We start from the raw sequence: 17,052 nt of genomic DNA, 5'->3' as shown, positions 1-17,052 counted from the left end.
CTTCAAAGAATTTCTTCAGCCCTGGGCAAAAATGACTCTTGGGGTCACTGAAGTCACCCAACAAGGTCCAAACCTGATCATTTTTCTATTGTAGATGTAACAAGCATTCAGTTTTATGTTAAAACTGTTTTTTTTTGTAGAATTGTAAGAGTAGAGTAAGACCGGAGTTCCAGCCTAAAGTTGACTCGGAGCCCTCTGTCAGGTGCCCACGGCCACACTGTTAAAAATGTTGGTAAATTTTACAGAAAAAACGGTAAAATCATGAAAGTTAACAACTGTAATCTTAAAAAAACAGTTTAATGAACAGGTAACTTCCTTAAAGTTGTAAATGTTCAAAACCAGTCATTTTCACATGTTTTTTTTATGTAAAATCAAAATTAGCTAGTTAAAAATGTATTTTGTACTGACATGTAAATGTCCTTTTTTGCATTTTAACAGTAACTGCTATAGCGTTTTCAGCTATTTGCTTCAGCATTTTCAGCTATCATTTTCAGCATTTTCAGCTTCAGTGTTTAAACTATTAATTTCAGCATCTTCAGCTATCAGCACAAACATCTTCAGCGGCCAAATTCAGCTTACAGTTTTCACACTAACATTATTGCAGGTAATGCTATATATGTAGTTTATAATCATGTTACAAAGTTATAGTTTTAAAGTTTTTAAAATGTGGTTTTAGAGTGTTCAATAAATGTATAGCCCTCGATTTAAGGTGTGTTTTGGATGTTGGCCCCTTGTGTGATTGAGTTTGACACAACTGCTGTACAGCAAGCGCACTAAACATAGAGAAAAGTTTTCTCAAAAGTTGTCTGATAATTCAGGGATTTGTTGCACAAAAATAGAGTTTACAAATGCATTTCGTCATGTGACGGTGGGATGAGCAGTTCAGAGCGTTTGGCTTGTTTGGAGTCCAGAAGTGGTCTCTCATCCATCCTGTGTCAGAAGGTGTTTTGTTGTTGCCTCAGCATTAGCTGTATTGATCCTTCCAGGTATGCAGGCCGTCTGCTTTAGCAGCGTTTGTTATTCGCTTGCTCTCTGGGGCGTGAGCGTGCTCGACTCACTAGCTCAGCAGGACGGATCACCTGCGCGGACGGCATGGCAACCAGAATGATTCAGCCATCGACCCTCATGGATTTCTGACTGCTGGATCCTGCAGCTTATCAGGGTTTAATTCTCATCGGTTTGTTCTCGGCGTGTGGAAAAAGCCTCCAAAACACGATGGCCGGGTTGTTCATTTAGTCAAAGGATTCAACGGGTGGGCGCTCAAGAGTGCACCTGGAAAACAGGGCTGCAGAATACAAGAACTGGAGTGGAAAAGAAAAAGAAAAAATGCCTCAGAGGTGTCTGTCGGTTGAATCCGTTGGGATTTCTGCCTCAGAAAGCTCTGCTGTCGTACAGGCGGCGTTGTCTCTAGATGCTCTGCTCGCTGTCACACTGCCAGGCGCTTTTCTCCGCACGCTGAGTAAATATAGAGTGCAGATTAAAAGCATGAAAACATGTTGGGAGCAGCTGAGAATTTGATCTGCATTTAATCCCCCGTCTCATTTGTGATTCATTTTCAGCAAACCCAGAAGCGGCGTTCCGCTGCTTTGCAGGTTAGCTTAATGACTGCCTGCCCGCCTGCTCCTCCGCACACCTGTACGCAGTCGGTATACGCCGCCCTCTGACAGCGAGCCTGTGTTCCGCACAGCAGCCGGCAGATTACCGAGCAGCTTCTGTAGCAGTTTATCTCAATTTTACTCCGTCAATGGGGCGTGGACGATGAAGCTGCTCACAATCAGTAATTCTTCTGCAACCCGACTCGGGAACCAAAGCCTCATTTAGGAAGTTATGGCATCAAATACTTTGACAGTTTGGACATTTAACAGGTTTTACGTAAAGATAAAATAATTCAGAGTGTCTGTCATGACACAGATCACACACATAAATGCACATTTGTTCAAACAGGAAATTACAGTAGCAAATGGAGGAAGCAAACCCAACAGAACCGGACCAGCCTTAACTATAAACCATCTTAAAAACCAAAGTTTATCCACAGAGATGAAGTTTTTGCCTCCAGCAAAGCGGTTCAGGACAGCTTTACTGGATAGTTAATGAGCTGCGACTTCAGCTTAAACCTTAATGAGTTTCAGGGAACAAAATGTGAAACATGGATTTTCAGGGTGCTGCTTTACTGGAGAAAAACATGCTTTTTACAAGAATTTAAAGCCTGTAGAAGAAAGGATGTTTTTCCTTGTTATTAGTGGAAAAAATCTGTCAATAGAAAAGTAGAACTTGATAAGATAAGATAAGATAAGATAAGATAAAATAAGATTTTTTGCCAATTGTATACGCCAAAAAACAAGTTTAAAATAAGTACACTGGAATTTTTCTTAAGCAGCTCTCGAGTCAAAACAACAAGAAAAATGAGTAAAAGAGAAAAAAATGTGACTTAATAGATAAGTAATAAGTATCATTGTAAGAATTTTTACAATGACTTGTGGCATCTTGCTCTTTTAAGACAAAATTTAATCTTGAAGTTAGATATACACATTTCAATTTACTTATATTGCTGTGATAATTACAAGTAACATATCTCAAAATAAGCATGTTTTGTTAAAAAAAGGTTCATATTTTTAAAGTAGTTACATTTAGACTTCACCTAAAAAAAATCCAGTTTAAACTCCAGTTTTAAAAACATTCCACCTATATTTATTTCTAGACCACTTAGACTGAAATAAGATAAAATTCTTAAAATTATTTGAAAACCATTGGCAAAAAAATACTAGTTTCATTACTTAAAATTGTATGTTTTCAAACGACTCAATAAGATATTCAATTGTCTCAGTAAATTGTTGCACCTTATTGAATGAGAGCGAAGTTTGACAAAAATACTTAGGGATATTTTGTGTTTTTGGAGGATACGTTAACCAGTGCACAGCCTTGGAGACATAATAAAAAAAACGTGCATTTCTTTTTATTTGGCTTGAAAATCCAAGAAAATCAATAAACTTCCTCCAATTGTGAGCTATTTCATGCACAAAAGAAGCCTACCGTTAACATCCATGATGTCAGAGCTTTCATATATTTCAAAGAGAAGTAATCTCAAATACAGACTGTAGTAAGAGTACACTGTTAAACAATATCCATAAGTGTGCATTGGCATATCTGCCCATTTATGCTATACTTCCTACAAATGTCACTTAATGAAAGTCAAAAGTCATGGGCTCAAGTACAGAGCCCTGAGGTGCACCATGACTGATATCTGAGAAGAGAAACTGGAATGGTTTAAGGATTGTTTGTCTGGTCAAAGATCAGGTAGAATCGAGACTTATTGAACTGCAAACTAATTTGTGGAACTATTTACCACCTCAGTGTCCTAGTGGTGGAGTGTCTGCCCTAAATTCTATTCAAACTCCCCACCAGGTGATACCAAAGATGATAAAAACATTCCTTCTCAATTAAGTCTGAAGGGGTTGGATTAATCCTCTTTAAAAAGTTACACCATCACTTCTTGCTGAGTAATTTTTACCCAATATAATATACCCAATAAAAAGTATTTCTCATTAAATGTATCAAAATATGATAAAACATGATAAACTGAGTAGTTTTCTTTCATTTTCAACTGTGGTTTATGTGATAAAATTTAAAATAAAACATAGGAAGATCCTAAAAACACGCTTGGAAATTACTGAAAAATTAGGAATTTGAGAAGAAAAAATTTCTTAAAAAAAAAAAAAGATGCTGGAGACTTGACCTTTGGTACACCCATTCCTGGGACATGTAAGACTTAACCCAGAGACCCATGACACTCGGAAAAAATTAAAATATGTTGAAAACCATATAAATACTTTATCTCAGGTAAAAATCACCCAACAATAGTGCTCTGCTGGTCGACTGATGTGACTTAACTTAAAATCTAAAATAGTTGGCAGGCCACAAGCTCCTTGCTCCAAGTTCTCAGGGAAAGGGGAGGCGGGTCCCGCCCACAACTCAAAATAAAAAGCCAAAAGTAAGCTGAAGTACATTGCAAAAACATGGGATGGCATCAATGATATTTTCCACAAACTATCACTGTAGTTTTGGAATTTTCTACTTAAAATCTTCAAGTTACATCATTTTTTTTATCTCTGTTGTGAAAAGTTTGTCTTTTACTTAGTTCAACATCTGTTAAATTTTTGTTGAGCTCTGCCTCTATAGTGTCTTTTTTTCTGATCTGTTTGTCTTTACTAACTGAGGATGATTTTGATTTTTAATTGACTTTAAATGAAAAGCTTGTTTGTCTCGAAGCTGTCTGACTTTTTACCCATCTTAACACAGAACCCTTCCTTCTGTGCTTCATGATGCAGTGAAGTCATATTTCTATAAAAAAGAAAAAGAAATCGCACGCAGACGTCCTCGTGTTTGTCAGGAGCATGACACCTTTGTTCAGAACTCTCTGACAAACGAGCGGTGACGGTACCGGCCCCCTCCGAGACCGAATTCACACCCCGACTGTCGGCTCAGCTGCATGTTATCAGCTCTCATCAGGATGCTTGCTGACGGGATGATCACTTCTCACGGAAAAACTCTGTGAGGAAAAGTGTTTACTGCCCCAATTTTATGTTAGGGAAAAAGAGCAAAGACGAATTTTGTTAATTTTTATGTAAAAGACTATTACGTTGTAGTTATGGTAGTGGCAGCGTAGGATAAATGTTTTCAACAGTACGTGATTCACTCAATGAAGAGACCTTTCAAGTATACAGACGTCTGTCTCCGAGCTCCAGTCATTTCAATGGCATGGATTCAAATCCCACCGCTGCCACCAATTCTTCCCGGGGTTTTGTGTTGGGTGGTGGTGTCAGACAAAAAAATATTGGCCCCCAGTACTTGCCCCCAAATATAAACTGTCCTGGTGGATGTGAAAGAATTATTAAACATTTTGATGCATAAAATTCATGTCATGATACAGCATTTTGGTGTATTTGCATGAGTAAAACCCTTTTGTTCATTTGTTTTCTTTGTTTTAGACAGGATGGAGGTGTCACTGTGTTTGAGAGGATATAATGACTCCGGTTTGACAGCCTAGAAAGTTTCGTCTGTGAGAGCAGGCTTATGATGAAAAGCAGATTTAATTTAGAAGTCGTCAACCAAGCCGTCGTAAAGTGACACGAAAGAGACGCAAGAAAAGGAAAACTTAAAGGAAGAAGCTTCCTTTGGGAGCTCCGCAGAGCAAATACTCTTCTCCTGTTTGGACTCCATTATTTCTTTTCTTCTTCAAATCATCTCAACTTGTCTGAAATATTATTAAATCATCATAAACTTCTGAGTTTGAGATCAGTAGATCATCTGTCTGAACTGTCCTCACTTCATGGTTTATTGCAGAAAAAAAAACTAATCGTTGTGGCACGTCTGCTGGTTTTATTGGCCGGGCAGATGATGGTGAATGAAGTGGAAGGAACATTTCCTAGATGATTTGTCTCAGATGCCGTTGACATTCCATTAATTTGGGAACGTTTTGGGGCTTGTGGGCTGCAGATTAATGGAGGCGATTGTGTTTGTTTGCAGAGACGTTTCGAACAGCAGGCGGAAAATAAGGTTTTATGAAAGTCCAACGTCTTTTCCTTTCAAGAGTAATATGCTCTTTTCTGGGACCGATTATTGATATTTTCTATGAACATTGAGTAATGCAAAAAAATTGCCTTTTTATTTGATCAATCAAAGCTATAAATATGTTGTTATTCTTAAGTCCTTCAGCAGTCCTGGACTGCAAGGAGCAACCATTTTGCCCCAAAACCAACAGGACAGACGATATGAACATACTTGGATATGTGGGTTCTACTTTGCAGTCAAAAGTAAACTCTCAAAAACAAGATTAAATAATGACTAAATAATAAGCAATAGGATTTTACCCCACCCCCCCCCTCCCCCCCCAAAAAAATAGAATACATTAGTTTCTGGGAGAGTTTGTTGCCGCCATTGCAACCAAAACTGCTCTCTCTAGGGCTAAGCCCCTCCCACAGGCCAATTACCAACATATTTTTTACAATAAATTCCTGCCTTGTAACCTGGAGGATTCTTAAACACAATTAAAATAATTACATATGTTCTTAAACAAGATTGTAAATACAGAAAAAAAAAACAATTCTGACGAACGAAGTCACTTCCTGTTTCCTGTAGTAGAGATGACAAAGGAAGTCTTATTTTGAAAGGAAGCCAAATGAACCTTTGTCAAAAGTTATAAGCTAGTTCATATTTTGAAAAATGACTATTTTTTTATTGATGTTCCTTTAACTGTAGTATAATAGGAACAATAAAATAAATACAAATCAGTGTCTTCTTTCTCTGAAGGGTGAGGTAAGAGTTCGTGGCTCCTACTGGGTTGTGCTAGGCGTCCACCCTCAACTAGAGGATAAATGTGTCCAAAATGCAGCCAATTTAAAGGTCCCATCCCCATGAGCCAATCATGCTTCTGTCTCCTCCTCCCAGAAGACCTTTCCCACGCTCAGTCATGTCGGAGCGCGCCGTCGCTCGTTGGACATTATTAGATCCCTGTCAGGAGCACTTCCTCTTACAGCATAAAAAACCCAGGTGAAGAGTATGGAAGGCGACGGCTCCTGCCTGCTTGCAGTGCGGGAGGAGATGTTGATGGACTAGTCTCTGCTGATTATCTTCTCATTACAATCAGCCACTGGATGATGAGGAGAATGTGTAATTATGCTCAAATCTCTCCTGACTAAAGCGCAGAATAATAAGCAGGGCTGGAGCTGTTTGCACACATCAAATCACAGTTTAATAAGCCGTCGCCGGTGGATGAAGGTTTCTCCGAGGTTCCGGTGATCGGCCTTCTCGTGGTGATGGTGGAGGCAGATCTGCTGACAGTTATGACTCATCGGAAATGTGTATATTACAAATATGGAAGATTTCTTTGCAATAAATGATGCACTCATTATTATTTTCTATTGGAATTATTGCTGTATAGACTTTGGACATGACCTCTGACCTTCCTATTTGGCTCCATCTGATAGTACAGTGAGGTTTTGCACAATTACTGCTTCCAAACATTTTGGCTTTGAAAGAATTCCCTCACTAGTTGGTGCACCTTAAAGGGCATTTACCATTTTTGGGGTGGTTTCCAAATGTACAATTCTAAAATCCAGCTACCCAGAATTCTCTGCCAAAAACCAGTGTGCATAAATGCTCACTAAATTGGTAAAATATTGACCACGATGAATATTTATTCGGCTTTTACTTTGGTAAGCATGTGTCTGAATTGGTTTTAAAATCCGAGGCTCTAGACCAAATCCAGGCCTCAAGGGCCGGCCAGTGAGCTGCAGACAAATGTCAACCCTTGATGTTTGTGATTTTGCCCGTCGTCTTCCCATTTATGGCAGACCTCAACCGGGCAGACGCTGGATCTAACTGCAGCAGGTTTTATTGGCACAGACAGGAGAACAGCAGCGGAGCACAACTAAAAGTCCACAAAGCTAAATCAGGGTCAGGCAGGCAGAGGTCAAACTCGAGCCTGAGGGCATCAGAGAACAACCAGAGCGGTCAGGGTCCAGGTGAGGGTCGGGGCAGGCGGCAAACAATCAGAGTCGAAGATATAAGAGAAGATCAGATCCGGATGAGAACGCTCAGCGATGCACAAACAAGACTTCACACTAGCTAAATACTGCTGGGAAGGATGGAAAACAGCTGTGGACAGCAGGGGCTGATGGGAAGTGTAATGTGGAGACCCAGGGAGACAGGAGGCCGATTCATGACAAAAAACATAATTTACGTATATTATAAATAAATCACAAAAGACAAAAATTGTATTTGTGGACAAGAAGCCTTAAAACTTGAGGTTTTGATTTGTCGGTTTGTTGCTGCAACGGCCAGTAGGGGGAGCTACAGGCCGCTGTAGAGCTTCATTGTTCATTGATTCTTCTTCATTACCACATGTGCATCAAACTGTGTGTGTTCATAAACGGCGTACAGATAGAAAAACCCATTTGCTCAAATGTCGAGGCAGCTGAGGCGTGCTAATAACAATATTTTAGTTGACACGATGGTTTGAACGGTAAACGCTTGACCTCCTGTTTCCCTGGAAAACGGCTGGCAGGATGAAATGGAGGGGAATAACACAGAGCCAACAGACCAGATGAAGCAAACCATGCCCCCCCCACCAGCCCCCGGTCCCTTATTAGAGCCTGATGGAAGTGTAAACTGTGAAGGCCTCAACTCTAAACGCTGCTTTTCTTTCTCTCGGCTCACAGATCAGAAACAACAGCCTGTCAGCCGCTGAAGACCGACGACGGGGAATCAGCGGACACGTGGGCGGCCAGCAGGCCCCGCAGCGGCTGCGTCAAAAAAAGCCGGCGAAAACGCCACAGCCACCGCCACAGAACCAGGAAGTAAGCCCCGCCTTTTCCCTTCCAAACACCGAGAGGGTTTCCCGCGCTCAAAGCAGAGAAGTGTCTAACATACAGGCGTGACGATCTGAGAGCGGGTTTGTTTGTGCAGATCACGGTTTGTGATAAAACCCTTCAGCAGGATGCCTGCGGGGCCGCCGTCCCGCTGAGGAGACATGATATCTGCATTCTGCTGCGTGGAAGTAAACAGTCTTATCAGGTCAGGCCTGGAGCAGAAACGCAGAGATGCTGAGAGGAGTTCCATGACGCCTCCTTCTCCTGACAGAATCTCTCCGTTCCTTTAGTCTGCTTTATTACTGCTGTGTTTCAGTTCATGAGACAGAAAAGATTTATTCATGGACACCAGGGGGAGCATTTCATTTTTCATTTTTTAACTTAAAATTTTGAGTAATTCTGAGTTTAAAAAAAAAATGTGAGTTTGTAGAAATGTTTTCAAATACAGTAAATTTAATTTTCTACATAAAAATTCAACTATATTTCATCTGTAGTTTCGTCTTTATTTTTTGTCTGCAGATTTTCTACAAATTAAATCTTATTTGAATTGTGAAGTGAAACTGAGTGAATAAACGTTTATAGACTCAAGTTTTTAAATATCTTAAAAATTACAACTATTACAAAGTATAATTTTTTTTAAACACAGCATTAAAACAAGGCTTTTTGGACTGCAGTAAAATAGTAAAATACTCCTAAACATTTTAGGAGAAAGTGGTAAAAAGAAATATTTTTGTTGCTGTTACAAAAAAGGCATAATAAATGTCATCCTTGTAAAATTAGCCTTTTTGAAACTTTGATCAATACTTTCTCCTCTGCTACAAGGGTTTAATATTTCATGAGTGAAATGTTAAGCTTTTGAAACACAGCTAATTATGCAATAAAATAAAGATTTACAAAACTATTTCTGCAGGTTTCAAAGTTTCCACTGAAATCTGAGATCTTTATCAACTTAAGGCAAATAAAAACGTTTTTATATCATGTTTTCTTTCTGGTTAAAACACAAGTAATTATTTTTTACCGAAATACAAACATTTTGATTTGAGAGAAAAAGAAGTTGTTGGCCGATTTATGCAGCATTTATTTTGTCTTAGATTGTGTTTAAAAAAATGATAAAAACAATCAATTCAGAGCAAAGAATGTGTAAAACCGAAAATATAAGTGATAAAACTGCTTGAAAATGAAATGTACAGATAAAAGCTAAATAAACATAGACGTGATGAAATATGACCAATTTCTTTACAAAATTATCCTGATATCTGTCATGTTTAATTGTTTTTATTTGGGTTGAAGAGAGGATGTCAGCAGCTGCTCCTTGGGTTAAAAAGACTTTATGGGAATCGGTTTGGATTAAAAAAAATGTGTTTCTGAAGGAACCTGAGCAACATTGCGGAGCAGATCTCTCAGATATCATCGTAACCATCACCAGAACCGAAATGATCTTCTTCACCACCTTTTTGTTTTAAGATTTCAGACTTTTCTGTTTCACATGGAATTGAACAAAAACGTTCCTATCAGAAAACAAAAAAAATCTTTAAAACTTTTTTTTTTTTTTTTTTAGGGCTGTGAATGTTCACGCATTACTGCAGGCGATTAATAAAACACAATTAATTTGTTAATATTAATCGCGCTCAGGTGTCCTGCTGTGCAGCTGTGAGATCAGTGTAATAAAATCTGTCTAAAATAAACGTAAACATTTTTTTACGTTCTTTAAATTGCAGATTTTTAAATTACAGAGATAATATGGCATTTTTTTGTAGTGTTTGGACAAAACCGATCTTCTATTTTAATAATTAAGGCAAAGGATGGTCTGTCTGACGGCTGCTGGAGCAAAGCGGAGCTGTCTGCTATGAGAAATCATACCAGCTCAGTGGCCTTGTGGTAGAGTGTCCGCCCTGAGATTGGAAGGTCGTGGGTTCAAATCCCGGCCGAGTCATACCAAAGACTCTAAAAATGGGACCCAGTGCCTCTCTGCTTGGCACTCAGCACTAAGGAGTTGGACTGGGGGGTTAAACCACCAAATGGTTCCCGAGCGCGGCTGTGTCTGCAGCTCACCGCTCCCCCAGGGGATGGGTCAAATGCGGAGAACAAATTTCACACACCTAGGTGCGTGACAAATAGTGGGACTTTAACTTTAACTTTAACTTTAAATCCATTGAGGAAACTGACCATTATTTTGATTTTGGAATGCGGACCTACTTGAATCTTCCACAATATTGTCTAAAAATTGAGGAATCTCTTGCCTCCCAACGACTTCTCCCCAAAAAGGCTTTTTTTTTTTTTTAAAAGTTTGTGAGAAAAATGAAAAAGCTGGAAAAAAAAGAAAAAAGAAATGAAAAACAGAACTCCAGGAAAAATATAAAATAGACAGCAGTGCTCTTAGGAGAGAAATGCTTATTCTTGGGGCTGCATGGTGTGACTTTAGCCTGGATTTATTAGTATTTTTTGTTCAAAAACATGTTGATTAGTTTTATGACAGTTGAGTTTTATTCTTGTTGTTTTTATAAAATTACACCTAAAACTTTCATTCCATGTTGTAAAAACAGTTTGTTAAACATTTTTGGGGTTTCCACACCAAAACTAATCCAATTTTCCAGACAAAATTGTCTGTTTTTGCATAATTTAATGTCTAGTGTGTAAATGTATTACATGGCAAAATGATTAAATAAAGGTGGTGTCACAAGGGAGAGGTTGTGTTAATTAAAATTATACCAAATAAGTGAGTCGGCTTGCAAATTGAAAGAACAAGTAAATTCAAAAGTAGACAAAAACTTAGTTTTAGACCCTTTGTTCCAAAGAGTTAAAAATAAATGTTCTAAATTTACAAATTTGAGTCTGATTTCATTTTATGATTATTTGCAGATAATATGTGTCTGGCAATTACTGTAACTAAAAAAAAAAAAAAAATGAATGTAGATTAATCGCGATTAATTTTTCTAGATTAGCGATTAATTCGCTAATTCTTTTAATCGATTCCCGGCCCTAGTTTTTATTTATTCTTTTTTAAAGAGGGCTAAAAGGTCCTCGACAAAGACCCCGTCCCTAAAAAATTTCCTGCCTAGAAACAGTTTTTCTTCATGGCCCAATTTGCATCACTGTAAAAACTGAAGAAGAAAATAATAAGACTTCAAGAAAAAAAAGACTTCAAGAAAAAAAAAGTGTTTTATTTTCTTTCGAGTAAGAAAAAAAATCTTATCAAGTAAGTTTTTCATTAGTGAGGTTGGATATCAGGGTCAAATGGAACAAAAGCTCCCATCTGTAATAGAAACAAGCCAGAGGCTAATATTTTTTTCTTTCACTTTTATGGTTAAAAATATACTCTCAGGCTTATTTTTTTATAAATTTTACAGCAAGAAAGATAACATAAAAAAATTCCGGAAAACATGGCCACCCTCATCAGGGGCAAATGTAAAAAACCATTACAAGATTTGATATGAACAGAATCTTCAAGGTGTTTAAGCCAATTTGGAAAAAAGTGTTAAAATTGTCCCTGGACTCTCTAATCTTAGTGTGAGAAAATATAAGTGACTCGAATTTTTTCTTTGGTGAGACGATTTTACTCGTTCCATCGGTAGATTTATTTATTTTCACTTGTTTAAAGAAAATCTGCCTGTTTTATGGAGTGCACAAACCAGGATGAAACCCAAATGGACCAAAATGTGAGCACTTCCTGTAAAACGGCGACACTCTCACATCCGCCCCAACGCTCATCACAGCTCCAACTTAGAAGAATCGATGTTCAGTCGGATCGTCACCAGCAGCCTTTCATCAAACACGTGTTTGTTCAGATCCTCCGTGGATAATGAGCTCGCTCTTCAAAGTGCTGCTGGAAGAGACTTTTGTTCTTTGAATTTAGCTAATTGGGCGGCAAAAGCAGAGAATCAAACATCGCTAAAATGCTTCTTGACTTTTGGAAAATATTTTTATGAAATGAGAAAAAGGAAACATCAGAAGGAAAATCTGCTTTTGTTGAACATTTTACCACATCTAAAAAAAGAGACACACAAAGAAGAAAACCGAGGATGGTTTCAAGTTCAAAAAGGAGCAGCTCAATGCAGTAAGACGTCTCCAAATCCTGTTTTGTCTCCATTGTTTCCGAAAATTAGCCGGAAATCCTCCATTCCCCCTTTCATCCGCTCAAAAGGAGCTGAAAGAAAGTGCTGGCGCGCTGAAATGCAAACGCTCCTTCTCTTTCCAGAACGGTGGAGGTGCTAATGAGTGACAAAGCGTTCTCATTATCAGGAGAGGGTACTTGGGTTTGCTCCGTCTAATCAGTCTAATGCATTTTGGTCCTTAATGCTCCTAAACTGCACCAAGCAGAGCCGTTCATTACAGCCAGACTGGAGCAGGATGTCTCCAGAGCTGCAGCCAACAAACGTCTGCATCAGCCCAAATCACAGCCACCCGGCTCCTTAATGTTGATGTTCTCCTATGAATGCAAACAAAGTATGTTCAGTCTGTGCGGAAAAGATTTTACTCAAACATTCAGCAGTAAACATTTGGTTGGGGAGGTGCAGCTCTGAGCTAGTTTTAATATTTAATGGAACTCGATCAGACCCAGAGGCAACCATTGGACTTCCAGATGGAAGCTCATTCAAATGGAGCCAGCACAGTTCACTAACTAACCTCTAGACCACCTGTGTTAAAGTTAAGGCCCGGGGGCCGGATCCGGCCCTCCGGGTGATTTTATTCAGTCCTCCAAATAAATGTATTTTATTGTTATTAATGGTCTGATGTTATCTTATTTCTAACTTTTATAATTATGATAAAATATATTTTTATAAAGAGTGAAATACTGAAAGCTATTTAAGGTTTAAGTTGATTTATTCTGGAATATTATTCTTGCCTTTATATTATTCATATTTATGTTAAAAAAATTACGCTTTTGAAGTTTTCAAAATTGGCATTCTGCTAGCTTTGTGGACTATTTTGGCATTTACTGAGGTCTTTTTGGCTATTTTGGAGTTTAGCTAATATTTCAGCTGCATGCTAGCTGTTTTGGTTAATTTAGGCTTTTTTTAGGCTAATTTGGCATTTAGCTAATATTTTAGCTGGCTATCAAATTCAGCTTACAGCATTCACACTAACATTATTGCAGGTAATGCTATATATTCGGTTCATAATTATGTTAAAAAGTTACGGTTTTAAAGTTTTCAAAATGTAGTTTGAGAGTGTTCAATAAATGTTTGTCCTGTTCGGCCCTCAACCTAAAGTGTGTTTTAGATTTTGGCCCCTTTTGCGATTGAGTTTGACACCCCCGCTCCAGGGGGCTTGTTAATCCGTGCAGCCATATTCACTCTAATGATCCAACTAGAAAATGGAGAAAAATTGGGAAATAGTGTGTTTTTCAATAATATTTTACATCAAATACCTACAAATATTGTACTGTGGAAAATATTTAAGTATTTAATATGCATCTGACTTAAAAATGCAACTTTTTTTTGTTTTGCAACTGAATCAAACTAAAAATGCTTCAAACACATTTGGTAAATCTCCAGGAACCTGAGCTGCAGGCTGTGAAACTCAAGCTGTTCACCTGACCAACATTGTGACTCCTATAAATTACTGTAATAAAAAGGTTTTGCGACCTAATGCACTGGCTTTGTATTGAGCTGAACTTTAAACTTGCTGGAAATGAACAAAAAGGAGACACCAATGGATCCTGGAGCATGCTCAGTAAGCAAAGATTTTGTGTTCACCTTGTTTTTCACAATTTCAAATTCTGATTTCATGATGTTGTTGTGATGCAATTATTTGTTTTGTTACTTTGTGAATCTTCAGTGAAGTTGTTTAGCATTAGTCTCAAGCTGCTGTTAAACTGATCTGCCAACCTAAGGAGATTTCATGAGCATGTGGCATAGCAGTCTTTTTCAAGAGGACCTGACCACAGACAACAACATGTCACCAAGATGGTGCCAGATCAACTTGATCAAAGTTCGAGCTCTTCCCCTAGAAAAACCCTGGAACCAGGTTACAGTTAGGGTTAGGGTTTCCCATGGTGAAGTTGGGCCTATATACTTACATACAAGTATGGGTCCAAAGCCCAACATAGGCTCTACGGAGAATTGTGCTAATGCTTTCCAATGCTGAGCCAAAAAGCAGGAAATTGAACATGTTGAAATTTGAATTATTTGCACTAAAATTCCCTTTTTTCAGCTTCAGAATCCACTGGAATTGTGTTATTTGAAGAACGTGTGTTATTTTGCTGTCGCTGGAAATTTCCCAGGTGATAAAAGTTTAAAGATGGTGGCCATGTCTCCTTTTTAGACATGGGTGGTAATGACAGTCCTTTGGACAATATTCTGTTGGGAAACACCTCCTCATTTTTTACACATGAACATTTCAAACTCCCATCGGTGGAAAATTAGAGTTTGGGATATTAAATTATTGGAGAAAAGGAGGTTGTTAGTTTAACAACAATGTTCTTTCTGTCTCCAGCCCCTCCTTCGATGAGCTTTTGTCTCCCCGGAAAGGGAAAAAGAAAAAGCGAAAGTCTGAACGGAGGCGGAGGAAAAGAAATAGGTGAGTTTTCTGAATTTAGATGACAAAACGGAGATGTGTTAAAGCACAAACGATTCAAATTCCTGTTTGATTTCTCTCAAACCCAGGTCTCCTTCACACAGTCTGTCACCTCTGAGGAAGAAGAAAAAGAAGAAGAAGAAGAGCGCCAAGAAAAGCAAACGACACAGGTAGATCTTATAAAAACGACACAAACACGGACTCCAACATTTACTTTATCTGATCGAATCTGTTGTTTCACATTTCAGGTGTACGTCAAAGAAGTCGAAACACAGGTAAAGGATTTATTAGTATTGGTCAGAAAGCCCTGCTGGTCCTGCGCTCGCTGCTGCGTGCATGTCTGCAGCACCGACACTCCGGATCAGAGCAGCAGCTTTGTGGGTATCAAAGCCGCAGCTCACCACTCTGTCCTCTTTCATCCTGCAGCTCTTCAAGTTTAAAGCATAAGAGGAGGGATGAACGGAAGCACAAGAAAAGGTCAGTCTGTTGCATCAGGACGGCGTTCCACATTATCACCCCCCACCTGCAGAACTCACACAGACGCAGAAGAAAAGAGGGGATTTTCAGGAATGTCATCATGCAGAGGATCACTGGGTGAAGTGGAAATATGCAGCTTAATTCTTTTCTTAACAAAGAGGGAAAATGACTGAAAGCATGAGCCATGAAAGGAAGAAAAAAAGGCCAGAAAAGGAAAGAAAAACCAATTTCATGCCGTGATTTTGAACCACGAAATTCAACTTTTGATAAGTGAGTTATTGTTTGTGTGCAGAGTGGAGGTCAGCTGAGGCTTTCTCAACAAAATCAGTTTTTCTCTGCTCAATCCGTGGGACCTTTGCATTGAGATTCACTTTACACTTTTCTGTAAAATAAGGATTTGCAATTTTGAAACATGAAAGATGAAATAAAAACACGAAGACTGGAATTGAGAAGGTAGCTGCAACATGTCAAACAAAAACACCTGAAGAGTCAGAATCAAATCATTGGACATATATGTTAAAACTCATGTTAAAGCAGATTCTCTGTCTTTGGTTCTGACCCATGTTGGAGTTCAGACACCTCCTGGGCCTGTACCAAGGAGCAACACTTTTTTTCTATAATAAATCTGAAATGGAGTCAAAAACTAGACAGAATAGTAAATGGCGTATTCTTGTATAGCGCTTTTGTACGTTCTTTGAAGGCCCATAGTGCTTTACAGTCACAGTGGCGCCAACCTTCCACCAGAGGCGATTTGGGGTTCAGGTGTTTAAGGATGCTTCAACACGTGGTTGGACAAGGTGGGAATCGAACTGGTAAACTTCTGAGCAGAAGTCGACCACCCTACTGCTGCACCGCAGCCACCTTAGAACCATCACATTTCACCGTCCAACCATCAGAAGGTTTATTCTGAGGTCAAGTCTGACAACATTCATCTAAATGGGCGACGGACCAACCTTTACACAAAAATAAAAGTTTGGCTCCAACCGTTTAAATCATCTCTATCACTCTAAAAATAGACTGGATGGATGGAGGTTGACCCTCCCACCAACCCACGATGTGCTGCAGGGTTTCTGGTTGTCCTTCGAAAGAAGGAGCGGCTTTAGTCCAGGGGTCTGGAGACACATTTATCCCTGAATTTTGGCATTTTAGTTTTGAAGAAAACTTATAAAAATTAGAGTAATTAATGATTTTGCTGTTTTGGTTAATTTTTCTTAGTCACACAAGTTTTGTTGTCTATGTTGAGATTCTTAAAATGTCTGAGTAAATTGATGGGGAAAGGTTTGATCTAATATCAAAAAGCTTTATCATTAGCATTCGTATATTATATTATATATATATTAATGTATAATAAATAATATATATATATAATATATTATCATACATATTAGCACATCTCAGGATCTTCTGCTGAACAGATGTGTACGTTCAGATGCAAAGTTCATTTGCTTTTACATGTAATCTATTGATGTTTTAAATAATTGTGTTCTACACCAATGTTGTCATGTTTAGTTTTGGTAGTAAAAGGAGAAAGTTGTAGCAATCCACAAGGATCACTGGCCAAGTAACTGAAGAATTAACATAAAATAGGTAAAACTCAAAAAAATTTCTTAATGTGGAGAAACATTTTTTTAGGTTAAAACATCAACTCAAAATTTCAGGAATAACCTGTGCATAGTGCATACAATGAATTAAT

At 38.4% G+C, this 17,052-nt stretch overlaps 1 protein-coding gene across 1 annotated transcript in view; it reads left to right on the top strand.

Annotated features, from left to right (window-relative positions):
* srrm4 (serine/arginine repetitive matrix 4) overlaps window positions 1-17,052 on the top strand; it is a 71,531-nt gene that overhangs the window by 38,386 nt on the left and 16,093 nt on the right. Inside the window, exons 2-6 of the mRNA XM_024276159.2 lie at window positions 8,217-8,354; window positions 14,802-14,885; window positions 14,972-15,052; window positions 15,131-15,157; window positions 15,309-15,359. Coding sequence (XP_024131927.1) covers window positions 8,217-8,354; window positions 14,802-14,885; window positions 14,972-15,052; window positions 15,131-15,157; window positions 15,309-15,359 — 381 coding nt within the window. The remainder of the gene's footprint in view (window positions 1-8,216; window positions 8,355-14,801; window positions 14,886-14,971; window positions 15,053-15,130; window positions 15,158-15,308; window positions 15,360-17,052) is intronic.

This window comes from Oryzias melastigma, linkage group LG9 (assembly GCF_002922805.2).
Source record: "Oryzias melastigma strain HK-1 linkage group LG9, ASM292280v2, whole genome shotgun sequence".
Lineage (NCBI taxonomy): Eukaryota > Metazoa > Chordata > Actinopteri > Beloniformes > Adrianichthyidae > Oryzias > Oryzias melastigma.
This window is presented reverse-complemented; position numbering and strand designations above follow the sequence as displayed.